Raw genomic sequence first — 17,272 nt, 5'->3', positions numbered from 1 at the left:
GAAGTGATTTGAATGTAAAAATAGTTCGATGATCGAGCTTGTTTAAGTCATCCGTCTCTTTTCATAGGACAAATATGGACACAAAAGTTACCCCATATTACCTATGCATTTCTATGTAATGCTTACAAGCATACCATAACTAATTTGCTCTTACTGTAGATACAAAATTATAATATAATTCCTACATTCATTTGTGTACATAGAATTAAATGAAAGTTGAAATAATTACAACACATTTTTGCATCAAGTCCACCCAATATAACCTTTATTGCTTGTTCGTTATTACATCAACTGTGGCCTTGACCTATGTAACAAAATGTTGAATAGGCAAGCACCTGAGAGGGGGAAAAGTATGAAAACCAGCATAATTTCAGTGTTCTGTACATGTTGCCTATGTACAGTGCCTTCCGAAAGTATTCACACCCCTTGACTTCATCCACATTGTCTTACAAAGTGGGATTAAAATGGATGTAATTGACATTTTTTGTCAACAATCTACACAACACACTCTGTAATGTGAAAGTGGAAGAAAAATGTTAACGTGTAAAAACTTTATGAAAAATAAAAACACTAATATATCTTGATAAGTATTCAACCCCCTGAGTCAATACTGTACATGTTGGAATCACCTTTGGCAGCGATAACAGCGGTGAGTCTTTCTGGGTAAGTCTCTTCACAGTTTTCCACTCCTGGATTGTGCAACATTTGCCCATTATTCTTTTCAAATTCTGTCGAATTGGTTGTTGATCATTGCTCGACAATCATTTTTAGGTCTTGCCATAAGTTTGCAAGCAGATTTAAATCAAAACTGTAACTCGGCCACTCAGGGATATTCACTGTCTTCTTGGTAAGCAACTCCAGTGTATATTTGGCCTTGTGTTTTAGGTTATTGTCTTGCTGAAAGGTAAATACATCTCCTAGTGTCTGGTGAAAAGCAGACTGAACCAGGTTTTCCTCTAGGAATTTTCCTGTTCTTAGCTCCATTCCGTTTCTTTCTTACCTTGAAAAACTCCCCAGTCCTTAACGATTACAAGCATACCCATAACATGATGCAGCCACCACTATGCTTGAAAATGTGGCGAGTGGTACTCAATTATGTGTTGTATTGGACTTGCCCCAAACATAGTTCAGTTGCTTTGCCACATTTTGTGCAGTATTACTTTTATGCCTTGTTGCAAACATGATGCATGTTTTGGAATATTTTTAATTCACTCTGTCAATTAGGTTATTATTGTGGAGTAACTGCAATGTTGTTGATCCAGGCTTAGTTTTGTCCTATCACAGCCATTAAACTCTAACTGTTTTAAAGTCACCACTGGCCTCATGGTGAAATCCCTGAGCGGTTTTCTTCCTCTCCGGCAACTGAGTTAGGAAGGGCGCCTGTATCTTTGTACTGATTGGGTGTATTGATACACCATCCAAAGTGTAATTAATAACTTCACTATGCTGAAAGAGATATTCAATGTCTGCTTTAAAAAAAAAAAGATCTACCAATCGGTGCCCTTTGCAAGTCATTGGAAAACCTCCCTCGTCTTTGTGGTTGAATCTGTTTCAAATACACTGCTCGACTGAGGGACCTTACAGATAATTATATGTGTGGGGTACAGAGATGAGGTAGTCATAAAAAAATCCTGTTAAACACACATTTTGCCCACAGAGTGAGTCCATGATTGTTAGGCAATTTCTTTACTCCTGAACTTATTTAAGCTTGCCATAACGAGCAGCGCAGCAGTCTAAGGCACTGCAACGCAGTGCTAGAGGCGTCACTACAGACCCTCGTTTGATCCCGGCTGTATCACAACCAGGCCGTGATCGGGAGTCCCATAGGGCAGTGCACAATTAGCCGAGCGTCATCCGGGTTAGGGGAGGGTTTGGCCGGGGTAGGCAGTCATTGTAAATAAGAATGTGTTCTCAACTGACTTGCCTAGTTAAATAAAGGTTAAATAAAAAAATTAAAAAACAAAGGGGTTGAATACTTATTGACTCAAGACATTTCTGCTTTTCATTTTTAAATAATTTGTAAACATTTTAAAAACATAATTCCACGTTTGACATTATGTGGTACTGTGAGTAGACCAGTGACCCAAAAAATCTCAATGTAATCAATATTAAATTCAGGCTGTAACAACAATGTGGAAAAAGTCAAGGAGTGTGTATACTTTCTGAAGACACTGTATCTTACCCTGGGTCCTTTTATAGAGCATTTAATCAACAACACAATGATCTCTTATAAGAGAGATGAAAAAATGATCACAGCAAAACATTGTCACAAAATATGTCTTGGATATCCCTTATTCTTCCATTTACCTTCACATTTGAGGTGTGAAAACTGTTTAAAACACAACCACGCGCCTGAGACAGTACAATACAACATATTTTAGAGTTTCTCAATTGGAAAAACTTAACATGTTCAACATGTCTTTAAGACAAAGAATAAAAAATGTTTTATATCTTTGCAACAATGTACCTTAAAAATATTCATCAATTAGCTCAATAAATACGTTTGTTAATATGAACAACTTCGCAAAAGGCAAAATGGGTCATATAAATGTGAGACAACTGTCTGATTTCACCATCAAACAGTTTTGTCGAGTTGACTACGAAGCCCTGTCTGTCCTAAGCAATGTCAGCAAATGAGTGTATAAGTTCACCTGGGGTGTAGTCATTAGTGCACAGCACACCGTAGCTAAACATTTTGCAACGGACAAGTTCAGTTTAGTCCTTCCCCGTTTCGGTCGTTTGCTTACAATTGGTTCCCAGTGAACCCTTGTCCTGTTCATTATGTTAATTTTGGGGGTATGGGGAGTGAGTATCTTTTCAAAGGAATAACAAAAACACAACAGGAAATTAGAGGTGCACTGATACTATCGATGATGGTACTCAGTATCTGGCCGATACAGTATCTGTAAATGCCAGCCAAAACAAAGTTCAGATACTAAGCTGACATATTGCAGCGGGTATCTTCACTTTAGCCGAGATCATGTCACCATTTCTAGTATTATTTTTAGAAGCATTTAAATAGGTTTTTATGTGGTATTATTTGTTTATTGTATTATATTTGGTTGATTAGGAGGTAGCGGTGATTGAACTGGGTTAAAGTTATTGTTATAAAAAGTAAGTACCGGTACTCGGCGGAATAGGAAATCCTCAATAGAAATTACTTGGTACTCGGAACAATCAGCAAGAAATGGTAACGGACAGCTTTATAGGAAATGTATATTACTTAAGATACTTGTGCTTCTAAATTAGCTAGCTTTGAGCTGGGCTTGTGTTTGATTATGCTTCCTCTCCATTGACTTTTCAATCTCTTTCCACCATCTCTTTTTATCTCCTCCCTCTCTTTTGCCCTCCCTTGTTCTTAAAATCCATCGTTCTCGTCTCGGCGTGACAGTATCAGCTGCCTCCTGGGACCACTCAGATGAGGGATGCTGGGCGGTGCGTCCCCCTGCACCCCAGAGTCCAGTTTGGGTGTGGAGGTGTAGCGAGGCCCCATCTGCAGTCCCCTGACGTCCCTGTGCAGGGCGGGGTCGCTGGGGATGGAGCTGAGGCCTGCCATGCCCATGGGGGGGCTGGCCCGGTCCAGGCGTGGGTTGCTGGTTCTGCTGGGGGACTGGGGGTCGGCACTGAAGTACAGTGTGGAGCTGGACAGGGTGGTGCTGGGGCAGCAGTAGGGCTCGGGGCTGTCCCCGAACACCGATTTGCCCTCGGGCGAGCTGCGCTTTAAGGAGTCAGACACCGGCGACTCCAGTGGGCTCTGCATGTCCGCCAGGCTGTCCTCGCTCTCCTCCTCGCCAGGCGTCTCGGCGGATGTGGGCTCATCGCTGGCGCTCTGGAACTCCTCCTTGCAGTCCGAGAGGGGTGCTAGGCCCCGCTTCGTCCCCTGCGATTCGGACACCGAGACCCCGTCGTAGTTGCCCCCACACGCCGTGGTAGTCCTGCCGCCACCTGTACCCGTGGCCTCCGAGTTACAACAGTAATCGTCCTCGTCCAAGTTGGCCACCACACCGCCGGCACCATAGGCCCGGTTGATCTTTCCTAAGTCACTCGTTTTTAGTGCCAAGCGAATCAGGAGCCAGTGGTGGTGGCGGCAGAGGCACGAGTTACCCAGCCTGGGACCGCAACTCCCAGGATGCTCCAGGAGGGAGCCGGCCACGCCAGAGAGGGAGAAGCTGCCGTGATTGTGCAGGGAGGAGGGTGCGGCCTGGGGGAGGCTCTTGTCACCTCCCCCACCCCCCAGGGAGTAGGAAGAGTCGCCCTGCTCTAGGCCCTCCAGGCAGGTGGAGCCCATGTGGTGGTTGCGGTGGCCGAGGCCATGGCCTGTGGCGATCTCGGTGGACTTGGGGTGGAGGAAGCGGTAGTACAGGACTAGAGAGGTGGCACCTGGTGTAGAGAGAGATAAGAGAGGGGGAGACTTAGAAACACGCTCTGTGTGATGCAGAGTGTTTGAATGGACAGTGATGTACAATACTGAACAAATGATAGTATTCATTAAAGGTTAAGGCAATTTGGTGATGGGATTGAAAGTTCCTTATGGGGAACAGTTGGTTGTGTCTGAAGCTTGGCGTGGTGCCTTAGATAGATAGACAATGTATCCCTTACAGCCATGAACATGACTAAATCTGTAATATTTTAGGTTTCTCTGGTGGCAAACATTTGCCCTAAATGAAATCTAAATATGAATTTTAGAAGTACTTGTTTTCTTTTAACGCAATAGCTTTATAACATCCTCTTTGTTCTGTGCACAGGCATCAGGCATAACCAGTGGCTTACAACTAAATGCTACATAAGGGGGAGAATCCAAAGAGTGACTCACCAAGCAGGAAGCTGCTCAGCACAGCGATGGGGAGGATCATGCTATCCCATGATTTCTCACTGAGGAAGTCGGACGCTGCCACTAGTAGGGTGGTGTTCTCCAGTAGCATGGCCTATAGGAGAAGAGGTCAGAGGGATGTCAGGAGAAGTCATGACCGGACTAAGACGGGACAATGGAATGCAAGGACAGAAAGCATGTGTGTGCGCCCATATGAACATGAGTGAAATAATAGGCCCCCCAAAAATACAAAACATACAACTCGTCACAAAGACACAGGGGTGAACGCTAAGACAAGGAATGACACCAAGCAGCAGGAGATTCAAACAGAATTCAATTAAATTCAATAGATCTTTATTGTCCCTGAATGGCAGTCCTCGTCCTCCTATTCATCATATGTACCACTTAGAAGCAGGAAATTGAAACGGAACTGAATCGGAACATGCACAAAAATCTGAATGAATATAATTAAATTCAACAGATCTTTCCTATTGTCCCCAAAGGGCAATTCAGTTGCAGCATACTGAATTTCTCCTCTACTGAATTCTTTCTTCCAGGCAACTGAATTCTTCCTGGCAACTGGACCTTTTTTGGAACACCATTATTTTTGTCTTACTGAGATTTACTGTCAGGACCCAGGTCCGACAGAATCTGTGCAGAAGATCTGGGTGCTGCTGTAGGCCCTCCTTGGTTGGGGACAGAAGCACCAGATCATCAGTAGACATTTGACTTCAGATTCTAGTAGGGTGAGGCCAGGTGCTGCAGTCTCTGTGTCTCTCTCTCGTACATACGTACCACGTAGAAGCCGGCCATGCGAAAGCGCGAGGGTCCGTCTTTGACGTTGAGGAAGAGGAAGATGTGGACCAATCCCAGCGCGACGTTGAATAGGCGCCAGCGCCAGGGTCCGGTACAGATTTCCGGTTGCTGGGCGACCAGCCAGAAGGACGCCGTGAGCCAGTGGAAGCCTGGAGGTCAGCGTAAAAATAGATAGCTAGCTGAGATTACTGGTAAAAGTTGATTATGATATGATGAAAATATTTATTTTTTTATTATCCCAATTAGGGTGTGGTGCCTGGCCATAAACAAATGGAGATTTTAAAAAGGATGTGCAGAGAGAGAGAGAAAAGAGGGAGGAGAGAAAGAGTGGACCGGGGTTATTTTGTTGTGTTTACTCAGGGAACTTGGTTGTAGTAAATAATGCATCGATGCAGATTCCAGATCCTTTACAATCTGACAGCACAGCCAATCAAAATGGTCAATTATAATCAACTGATTTAATAAACTAATTTGACCTACAATTGACCTCTACGTGCATTATACCAAATTTACAAAGCCTCAGGTTAAATTAGAAATAAATACATATATTAAGTAAAATCAATAAAAGGCATCTATCTTCTTAATGCAACACGTTGTCCTTCAAAGCCTGTTCCTTGGCAACCAATGTCCACCTACATGACTAACTAGGCAAGTCAGTTAAGAACAAATTCTTATTTAAAATGATGGCCTACCAAAAGGCAAAAAGGCCTCCTGTGAGGACGGGGTCTCAGGAGTCTGGTGGGAGGAATGGAATAACCCCCTTTTGCCTGGGCAGAAATCTAATTAGCATAATACAAAAATCCCTATACAAATCTGTCAGTTTAAGCTAGAGCTATCTGTTTTTTTTCTACATTGGCTGCGTCTCAATCCACCGCATCCGCCTTTGTAACACTTCTACATCTGCGGTGAAAGGTGACAGAGGTAGAGCGGTGTTGTCAGACCATGAGACATCCTGAAAATCGGTCTGCTCACAGAATCGTCTGTAGCGTCCGAACGGTTTGGCCTACAAACTACTATGAGATGAGACTCTCACAAACACGACGGTGTTCTCTGTTTTGCTCGACGACCCCCACAAGCGTCTTGGGTCTCGTCTGAAGTCGTTACAGCCGATCTGCCAACTTCTGTCTGTAGCGTCCGAGCAGTTTGGGCTACACACTAATATGACCTCTCTGTAGAAAGGTGAGACTCTCAGGAACACGTACATGTTGGTTGTTTTGCTCTAGGAGCCCACGGACCTCACAAGACTCGTCTGAAGGTCCCTCAGTACCAGTTGAAAAAATGAATGGAAGTATACAGTATATGGAGACTAATCTTTCTTATATCTCTCAGATATAGGATAGACACTTCAGAACAAACTTCCATTCGATTTTTGGGGGGACTATCTGTTCCATGTAGTGAATATGTTATTAAATGCATTTGTATGGGCTAATAGCAGTAAGGCCCAAAATATATATATTTTATATATATAAAATATATATATATATATATATATATATATATAAAAAAATATATATATATATATATTTTATATATATAAAATATATATATATATATAAAAAATATATATATATATATATAAAAAATCTAAATATATAAAATATATATATATATATAAAATATATAAAATATATATATATATATAAAATATATATATATATAAAATATATATATATATATATATATATATATTTTTTATATATATATATATATATATATATATAATATATATATATATTATATATATATATATATATATATATAATATATATATATATATATATAATATATATATATATATATAATGCTCAAAAAAATAAAGGTAACACTTAAACAACACAATGTAACTCCAACTCAATCACACTTCTGTGAAATCAAACTGTCCACTTAGGAAGCAACACTGATTGACAATAAATTTCACATGCTGTTGTGCAAATGGGATAGACAACAGGTGGAAATTATAGGCAATTAGCAAGACACCCCCAATAAAGAAGTGGTTCTGCAGGTGGGGACCACAGACCACTTCTCAGTTCCTATGCTTCCTGGCTGATGTTTTGGTCACTTTTGAATGCTGGCGGTGCTTTCACTCTAGTGGTAGCATGAGACGGAGTCTACAACCCACTCAAGTGGCTCAGGTAGTGCAGCTCATCCAGGATGGCACATCAATGCGAGCTGTGGCAAGAAGGTTTGCTGTGTCTGTCAGCGTAGTGTCCAGAGCATGGAGGCGCTACCAGGAGACAGGCCAGTACATCAGGAGACGTGGAGGAGGCCGGAACAGGGCAACAACCCTGCAGCAGGACCGCTACCAGAGCCCTGCACTGCCAGAGCCCTGCAAAATGACCTCCAGCAGGCCACAAATGTGCATGTGTCTGCTCAAACGGTCAGAAACAGACTCCATGAGGGTGGTATGAGGGCCCGACGTCCACAGGTGGGGGTTGTGCTTACAGCCCAACACCGTGCAGGACGTTTGGCATTTGCCAGAGAACACCAAGATTGGCAAATTCGCCACTGGCGCCCTGTGCTCTTCACAGATGAAAGCAGGTTCACACTGAGCACGTGACAGACGTGACAGAGTCTGGAGACGCCGTGGAGAACGTTCTGCTGCCTGCAACATCCTCCAGCATGACCGGTTTGGCGGTTGGTCAGTCATGGTTTGGGGTGGCATTTCTTTGGGGGGCCGCACAGCCCTCCATGTGCTCGCCAGAGGTAGCCTGACTGCCATTAGGTACCGAGATGAGATCCTCAGAACCCTTGTGAGACCATATGCTGGTGCGGTTGGCCCTGGGTTCCTCCTAATGCAAGACAATGCTTGACCTCATGTGGCTGGAGTGTGTCAGCAGTTCCTGCAAGAGGAAGGCATTGATGCTATGGACTGGCCCGCCCGTTCCCCAGACCTGAATCCAATTGAGCACATCTGGGACATCATGTCTCGCTCCATCCACCAACGCCACGTTGCACCACAGACTGTCCAGGAGTTGGCGGATGCTTTAGTCCAGGTCTGGGAGGAGATCCCTCAGGAGACCATCCGCCACCTCATCAGGAGCATGCCCAGGCGTTGTATTGAGGTCATACAGGCACGTGGAGGCCACACACACTACTGAGCCTCATTTTGACTTGTTTTAAGGACATTACATCAAAGTTGGATCAGCCTGTAGTGTGGTTTTCCACTTTAATTTTGAGTGTGACTCCAAATCCAGACCTCCATGGGTTGATAAATTGGATTTCCATTGATTATTTTTGTGTGATTTTGTTGTCAGCACATTCAACTATGTAAAGAAAAAAGTATTTAATAAGATTATTTTTTTCATTCAGATCTAGGATGTGTTGTTTAAGTGTTCCCTTAATTTTTTTGAGCAGTATATATATATATATATATATATATATATATATATATATATATATATATATATATATATATATATATATATATATATATACTTCAAGGGGTCTTAAAAATCAAAAACAAATAGAAAAATGATCCTTCTTAAAAAAAATTCTCTACCCTCCCTCCCTCCCTCGTCGCTCTCTTTCGCTCTCCCTTTCTCTCTCTCACCTGCCACTCCGCAGGTCCACCAGTGGAAGTAGCGGGCGAAGGACATGAGGCTTGCCACGCGGGCGCCCAGCATGCCCGCCCTCCACAGCAGCTGGCACAGCAGGGCGGCCGGGGGCATGGCCAGGTGGCCCGGGCGGATCAGGCAGCACGCCCGGCTGAACAGCACCAGCGCCCAGGACAGTGACAGCAGGCACAGGCCTGCGCACACCGCTACTGTGGAGGGGGATGGGTGGGTAAGGGAGTGGGGGGGAGAGAAATTTAAGACATGTTTTAAGGTATACAGACATTTTGGGGTACAAAAATGACAAGGTATTTACTAAGAAAATGGCATGTATAGTAATAACCAATATGTTCTAAGTGACCGGCTGTAACCGGCTTCTCAACAAGGGTCCCAGCCTAATTATATAAGTCTATGGTGCCAGATGAGCTGGCACAATCTGATGGACAGTACAGTTTGCTGCGATTTCAATGAACATTCAGGAGTCATCAGCTCTTTAGGATATGAAAATATATGATTTAGGTTCTGTTTTAACTTGTGGATCATAATTAACAAGATCACATGGATGGGACCTGATCTTAGATTAGCACTCCTACTATGAATACCAGCCCACTAAGAGATAGTAAAAGTGTAATTATTACGTAGTAATTAATTAGATATGATTTAGGCTACATGTTTGTTTCTTTGTAATGAATGAAATTAAGCATCGCCTGGGTACAGTGGCGTCTTACCCGGGGAGTGGAGTTCCACGTCAGTGACAGCTAAGACGTAGGTCTGCAGCAGTGTCTGAGGGAGGGTGAGGACCAGGGCCTCCAAAAGGCGGAGGGCAGACACATCGGCCTGCTGCATCACAGCCGCCCCGAGCTCCCCCGCAGTACCCTGCATGTCCCATACGGACATCATGCAGTCCCACAACCTGCCAGAGGGGGGAAACAATGAGCAATGGCTGTAATACAGAGCTGGTGCAATGGGGGCAGCTCTAGAAGGTAGTTGGTTATGTATGGTGTATGTGGATGATGATGTGTGTTGGTGGGATTGTGTGTCTGCAATTTAGATATGTAGAATTCTAAAGATGATCTACACATAAAATGCAAAAATTGTAGGTTTAATGACGTAAACCTCTCAAGGTAACCTCTAACCGGACCCGTTTTACTGCCGATGCGGAGCCCCATCGGGCCTTCACGACTGGACCACCGGCGTTGCCTGCCCGAGGGAGTTATCCAACTGGCCCCTCCGTCACGACGTAACCTGAATGCCCATCTGCGGCCCGCTAATCGTTAGCTGTCTTATCGGCTGCTATCTGAATAGGTCTATCGGACAATTTTCTTGGGCCACTATAACTAACTATTTTGCCAATTGGACTGGTCCCCCCTACCACACGGAACCCCACTAATCTACAGACGGAATCGCATGAGGTGGCTAAAAACAGACCTCCATCTTCTACCAGCTTGCTACCTATGGCTCGGCTAGCTATCTAACTCTCACTGGACCCTTTGATCACTCGGCTAAGCATGCCTCTCCTTAATGTCAATATGACTTGTCCATTGCTGTTCTGGTTAGTGTTTATTGGCTTATTTCACTGTAGAGCCTCTAGCACTGCTCATTATACCTTATCTAACCTCTCAGTTCCTCCACCCACACATGCTATGACATCTTCTGGTTTCAATGATGTTTCTAGAGACAATATCTGTCTCATCATCACTAAATGCCTAGGTTTACCTCCACTGTACTCACATCCTACCATACCTTTGTCTGTACATTATAGCATGAAGCTATTTTATCGCCCCCAGAAACCTGCTCCTTTTTCTCTCTATTCCGGACGTCACAGACGACCAATTCTTATAGCCGTACCCTTATCCTCATACTTCTCTGCTCCTCTGGTGATGCAGAGGTGAATCCAGGCCCTGCAGTGCCTAGCTCCACTCCTACTCCCCAGGCGCTCTCGTTTGATGACTTCTGTAACCGTAATAGCCTTGGTTTCATGCATGTTAACATTAGAAGCCTCCTCCCTAAGTTTGTTTTATTCACTGCTTTAGCACACTCTGCCAACCCGGATGTCCTAGCTGTGTCTGAATCCTGGCTTAGGAAGTCCACCAAAAACTCTGAAATCTTCATCTCTAACTACAACGTAGTTCTGTCCTACTATCCAGGTCTGTACCCAAACAATTTGAACTTCGACTTTTAAAAATCCATCTCTCACCGTTGCCGCCTGCTATAGACCACCCTCGGCCCCCAGCTGTGCTCTGGACACCATATGTGAACTGATTGCCCCCCATCTATCTTCAGAGCTCGTGCTACTAGGTGACCTAAACTGGGACATGCTTAACACCCCAGCCATCCTACAATCCAAGCTTGACGCCCTCAATCTCACACAAATTATTAATGAACCCACCAGGTACCACCCCAAAGCCGTAAACACTGGCACCCTCATAGATATCATCCTAACCAATTTGCCCTCTAAATACACCTCCGCTGTTTTCAACCAAGATCTCAGCGATCACTGCCTCATTGCCTGCATCCGTAATGGGTCAGCAGTCAAACGACCTCCACTCATCACTGTCAAACGCTCCCTGAAACATTTCAGCGAGCAAGCCTTTCTAATGGACCTGGCTCTGGTATCCTGGAAGGATATTGACCTCATCCCGTCAGTAGAGGATGCCTGGTTATTTTTTTTAAAATGCCTTCCTTACCATCTTAAATAAGCATGTCCCATTCAAGAAATGTAGAACCAGGAACAGATATAGCCCTTGGTTCTCCCCAGACCTGACTGCCCTTAACCAACACAAAAACATCCTATGGCGTTCTGCATTAGCATCAAACAGCCCCCGTGATATGCAACTTTTCAGGGAAGTTAGAAACCAATATACACAGGCAGTTAGAAAAGCTAAGGCTAGCCTTTTCAAGCAGAAATTTGCTTCCTGCAACACAAACTCAAAAAAGTTCTGGGACATTGTAAATTCCATGGAGAATAAGAACACCTCCTCCCAACTGCCCACTGCACTGAGGATAGGAAACTCTGTCACCACCGATAAACCCACTATAATTGAGAATTTCAATAAGCATTTTTCTACGGCTGGCCATGCTTTCCACCTGGCTACCCCTACTGCAGTCAACAGCACTGCACCCCCCACAGCTACTCGCCCAAGTCTTCCCCATTTCTCCTTCTCCCAAATCCATTCAGCTGATGTTCTGAAAGAGCTGCAAAATCTGGACCCCTACAAATCAGCCGGGCTAGACAATCTGGACCCTTTCTTTCTAAAATTATCTGGCGAAATTATTGCAACCCCTATTACTAGCCTGTTCAACCTCTCTTTCGTGTTGTCTGAGATTCCCATAGATTGGAAAGCAGCTGCTGTTATCCCCCTCTTCAAAGGAGGGGACACTCTTGACCCAAATTGCTATAGACCTATATCCATCCTACCCTGCCTTTCTAAGTTCTTCGAAACTCAAGTCAACAAACAGATTACCGACCATTTCGAATCCCACCGCACCTTCTCCGCTATGCAATCTGGTTTCAGAGCTGGTCATGGGTGCACCTCAGCTACGCTCAAGGTCCTAAACGATATCGTAACCGCCATCGATAAGAAACAATACTGTGCTGCCGTTTTCATTGACCTGGCCAAAGCTTTCGACTCTGTCAATCACATCCTCATCGGCAGACTCAATAGCCTTGGTTTCTCTAATGATTGCATCACCTGGTTCACCAACTACTTCTCTGATAGAGTTCGGTGTGTCAAATCAGAGGGCCTGTTGTCCGGACCTCTGGCAGTCTCTATGGGGGTGCCACAGGGTTCAATTCTTGGGCCAACTCTTTTCTCTGTATACATCAATGATGTCGCTCTTGCTGCTGGTGAGTCTCTGATCCACCTCTACGCAGACGACACCATTCTGTATACTTCTGGCCCTTCTCTGGACACTGTGTTAACAACCCTCCAGACGAGCTTCAATGCCATACAACTCTCCTTCCGTGGCCTCCAACTGCTCCTAAATACAAGTAAAACTAAATGCATGCTCTTCAACCGATCTCTGCCTGCACCTGCCCGCCTGTCCTGCATGACTACTCTGGACGGTTCTGACTTAGAATATGTGGGCAACTACAAATACCTAGGTGTCTGGTTAGACTGTAAACTCTCCTTCCAGACTCACATCAAACAGCTCCAATCCAAAGTTAAATCAAGAATTGGCTTCCTATTTTGCAACAAAGCATCCTTCACTCATGCTGCCAAACATACCCTCGTAAAACTGACCATCCTACCGATCCTCGACTTTGGCGATGTCATTTACAAAATAGCCTCCAATACCCTACTCAACAAACTGGATGCAGTCTATCACAGTGCCATCCGTTTTGTCACCAAAGCCCCATATACTACCCACCACTGCGACCTGTACGCTCTCGTTGGCTGGCCTTCGCTTCATAATCGTCGCCAAACCCACTGGCTCCAGGTCATCTACAAGACCCTGCTAGGTAAAGTCCCCCCTTATCTCCGTTCACTGGTCACCATGGCAGCATCCACCTGTAGCACGCGTTCCAGCAGGTATATATCTCTGGTCACCCCCAAAGCCAATTCCTCCTTTGGCCGTCTCTCCTTCCAGTTCTCTGCTGCCAATGACTGGAACGAACTACAAAAATCTCTGAAACTGGAAACACTTATCTCCCTCACTAGCTTTAAGCACCAGCTGTCAGATCAGCTCACAGATCACTGCACCTGTACATAGCCCATCTATAATTTAGCCCAAACAACTACCTCTTCCCCTACTGTATTTATTTATTTTATTTTGCTCCTTTGCACCCCATTAACTCTTTTTCTACTTTGCACTTTCTTCTACTACAAATCTACCATTCCAGTGTTTTTACTTGCTATATTGTATTTACTTTGCCACCATGGACTTTTTTTTTTGCCTTTACCTCCCTTATCTCACCTCATTTGCTTACATTGTACATAGACTTATTTTTCTACTGTATTAATGACTGTATATTTGTTTTACTCCATGTGTAACTCTGTGTTGTTGTATGTTGTCGAACTGCTTTGCTTTATCTTGGCCAGCTCGCAATTGTAAATGAGAACTTGTTCTCAACTTGCCTACCTGGTTAAATAACGGTGAAATAAAATTTAAACAAATAAAATAATGCCCATCACTTACGTTATAGTACTAGAGGGCAGATAGGACAGGAGATCTTATTTATCCAACTAAATAAATCAGAGGCTGGTTTCAAAATGATTGTTACTTTGAATTATTCTGAGCTGAAAGCAACATCTCCTTCAATTTATAATTCTGAGGCAGATCGTTCTGTTGTCAGGGTCCTGTTCACACTGTAACAAAATGTTCAAAAGCATTTTGTGACAGAAAACAAAAGCGGACATTTCTAATTGGTCAAGTTCAGCTAGTACCTCCACATTTCAATCGGTTTTCATTTCTTTTGTGCCTATTGAACATACCCAGGTGTAGCGATTGTTCAGGTGGGCTCACCTTTGGAAGATGCCCAGTTGCAACACATGTGTGACGGTCAGGAACCAATAGTGGTCTTCCCCGTCGTCACAGTACCACCTCAGACTCAACACCTGGACCAGTATCCCCGGCAACAGGAAGGCGAGGGTCATCCCAGCCCACTGCGTTTCTTCATTCCATAGGTAGAATCCTACACAATAGATCACTTTATAGATCACACACACAGAGGGAAGAAATAGGTCTATTATACATTTATATCAATGTAATAGTGCATCAGTCTACTACAAGGTCTATTTACCTACATACAGAATATATTGGTTACATTCTATGGCGCCTCACGTTCTAAAACCATTGTTTCATATGTGAAGGCGTCACTTTGACTTTCTTTTGGTTACATTCTGAACAGTCTATGGTGGGAGTGAATGGTTATACATTCCATTGCACACAATGCCAGCTACATAAATGAACAAGTGAGTGAGTGAGGTGAGTGACTTAGTGAGTGGATGGCTGGATAAATGAATGAATGGTATATTTGGAAACAATCCCCTGTATTGATCATTATTAATGAAATGCTATTTATGTGTATGCCTCTTGACCACAAACTTGGCAAGGGGAGAGAAGCGCTCTTGATGGATAGATATTGATTATTTCTGTCTTATCCATCAGGACTGACTGTCTCTGTTGGTGGGGCCCTAGAGAGGCTCTCAGGCTTAGTTTATTTGGATCCACATTAGCTACTGCACATGCAGCAGCTCCTCTTCCCGGGATCAACATAAAACGTACAAATACATGACAAAGTACAGTTATAGACGAGCATAAGATATTAAATTCCCCTAAAAATAAATATGAGTTACATATTGAAGGCACAGTAGTTTTATCCGGTGAAATCCATCTGTGTGGAGGCCAAAGTTTCTTCTCGCGCAGTCAGTTGCCTTCGATGGGGCTCTCTGACTTGTGCTACTTGTCCATTGGGTTTCCAAAGCCACAAAGTTGAAATTGTCTATCGTAAAAAATAGGGGTCAAGATCAGGGCTAAAATTCAATTTTTAGAAGCGCAAATTGTAGAGATGGGAGGGGTTTATGACTTTGTGGCTGTGGTAACTAGTGACGACCTTGTCATTGATCTGCTTACTCCTCTACACAAGGATGCACGGCGCCTTTTTCCCGGATAACGGCGCGGAGGAGACCTAATCTCTCCGTGCCCTTCGACTGACCCGCGTGTGATATGCATACAAAAACAAAAAACATCTCGGTAGAAATAAAGGCTAGCCTTCAACTTAAAAGACCGCAATGAAACTGGCTATACACTTATAGAGAATGAAACAGAAAGGTCGGGGGTAATTCGTGCAATGTTACCGGGCCACATTCACATTAACGTATGCACATACAGTAGCTAGCTAGCTAATGTGGCTAACGTTACTAGGCTAATGTTAGCCAAGTGATGCTGAACTGTACTAGACGTGTAACGTTAGCTAGCTAAATACGCATTCCATGAAGTCCATACTAACACATTTCCCCGGAAAAACAAGAACTCTACCATTGCATATAACTAATTGAAGGTCACTAACGCAGTCCAATGCATGATTGAACATGCTGTGAATGTTAATTTGCAGCTACTGTAGCGTTTGGTATCCACTTACGCGCGGTTCTTTCAGCCAATATCACCAACCCCGACACACCAAAAAGGATAGCCTGGCACCACGCAATCCAGGACCCACTCCGAGCCGCCACGGGCATCATATGGGCGACAGGCCCAGTGTTTATCATGATACGGAGACTTGGGCGCCGCGGGAACCAGCCGGGGACATTACTATTGTCATCCTTCTCCCTTGGTGGATCCGTTACCTACCAGTACTCGTCCTCCAGGCTGGCTCCCGTCAAAAATATTTGACGTCACTGCAGTTTTTAAAGAGGCAGTACACTACACGGTAAAGTAAGTATTGTTCAAACTCCCCATTGTCACGTTACACCTTTTCATGTAGTGGCTATCCTGATTTATACAGGACCGGTCCTGGACGTTCTGCCGCCCTAGGCGAGACAAACATCTCAGCTAAAAGTCGGAGGAACAGAACATAATAGCAGCCCAATTAATAGGCCTATGCTACACATTTTTTTTTGTTTTTAGCACATCTGGTTACTAGGCTATATAATCAGTCAATAATATAGCCAAATATTTTCAATCTGATTTCATTGTTAAAATCACCAATGTCCTGGACGTTCTGCCGCCCCAGGCCAGACAAAAATAATGACATCTTAGACATCCTTATGAATCTAAGCATGGCACTTTCAAAAGTTACCTTTCCACCCAGACAGAGGCTCTACTGACGCAGAAAACTGTAAGCTTCAAATGCTGGCTACAAATGTTGTATAACCCAACAACAAAAGTTCTTCCCTAAAAGCTGCCTGGGTTTAAACAAACAGTCTATTTTCAGAAAGAGAAAAGCTCAATTAATAGGGACAGAATAGCAAAGTCTATTTTTTTTTATCTCATTCTCTTTTCAGAAAGAGAAAAGCTCAATTAATAGGGACAGAATAGCAAAGTATTTTTTTTAACTCCTCGAATATATAGGCTGCGGTTTAGCTTCAGATTGTCATAGAGAGGAATCAATATATCCCCATATGCATCAGAGTCACGTCTTTCGCGGGAATTT

At 43.8% G+C, this 17,272-nt stretch overlaps 1 protein-coding gene across 1 annotated transcript; it reads right to left on the bottom strand.

Annotated features, from left to right (window-relative positions):
• Positions 1-243: 243 nt before the first annotated feature.
• Positions 244-16,515, bottom strand: LOC106607553 (XK-related protein 5). Its single transcript, XM_014204591.2, has 7 exons — positions 16,262-16,515; positions 14,644-14,827; positions 9,906-10,090; positions 9,177-9,389; positions 5,606-5,775; positions 4,814-4,925; positions 244-4,380 (listed from the first exon to the last, which is right to left on the bottom strand). Exons 1-7 carry the CDS (start codon positions 16,386-16,388, stop codon positions 3,359-3,361), a joined length of 2,013 nt encoding a protein of 670 aa, XP_014060066.1. The 5' UTR covers positions 16,389-16,515; the 3' UTR covers positions 244-3,358.
• Between the last annotated feature and the right edge of the window lie 757 nt (positions 16,516-17,272).

The sequence above is a fragment of the Salmo salar genome, chromosome ssa06 (assembly GCF_905237065.1).
Source record: "Salmo salar chromosome ssa06, Ssal_v3.1, whole genome shotgun sequence".
NCBI classification, from domain to species: Eukaryota; Metazoa; Chordata; class Actinopteri; order Salmoniformes; family Salmonidae; genus Salmo; species Salmo salar.
The sequence above is the reverse complement of the archived record's forward strand: the minus strand, read 5'-3'. Positions and strand labels throughout refer to the sequence as shown.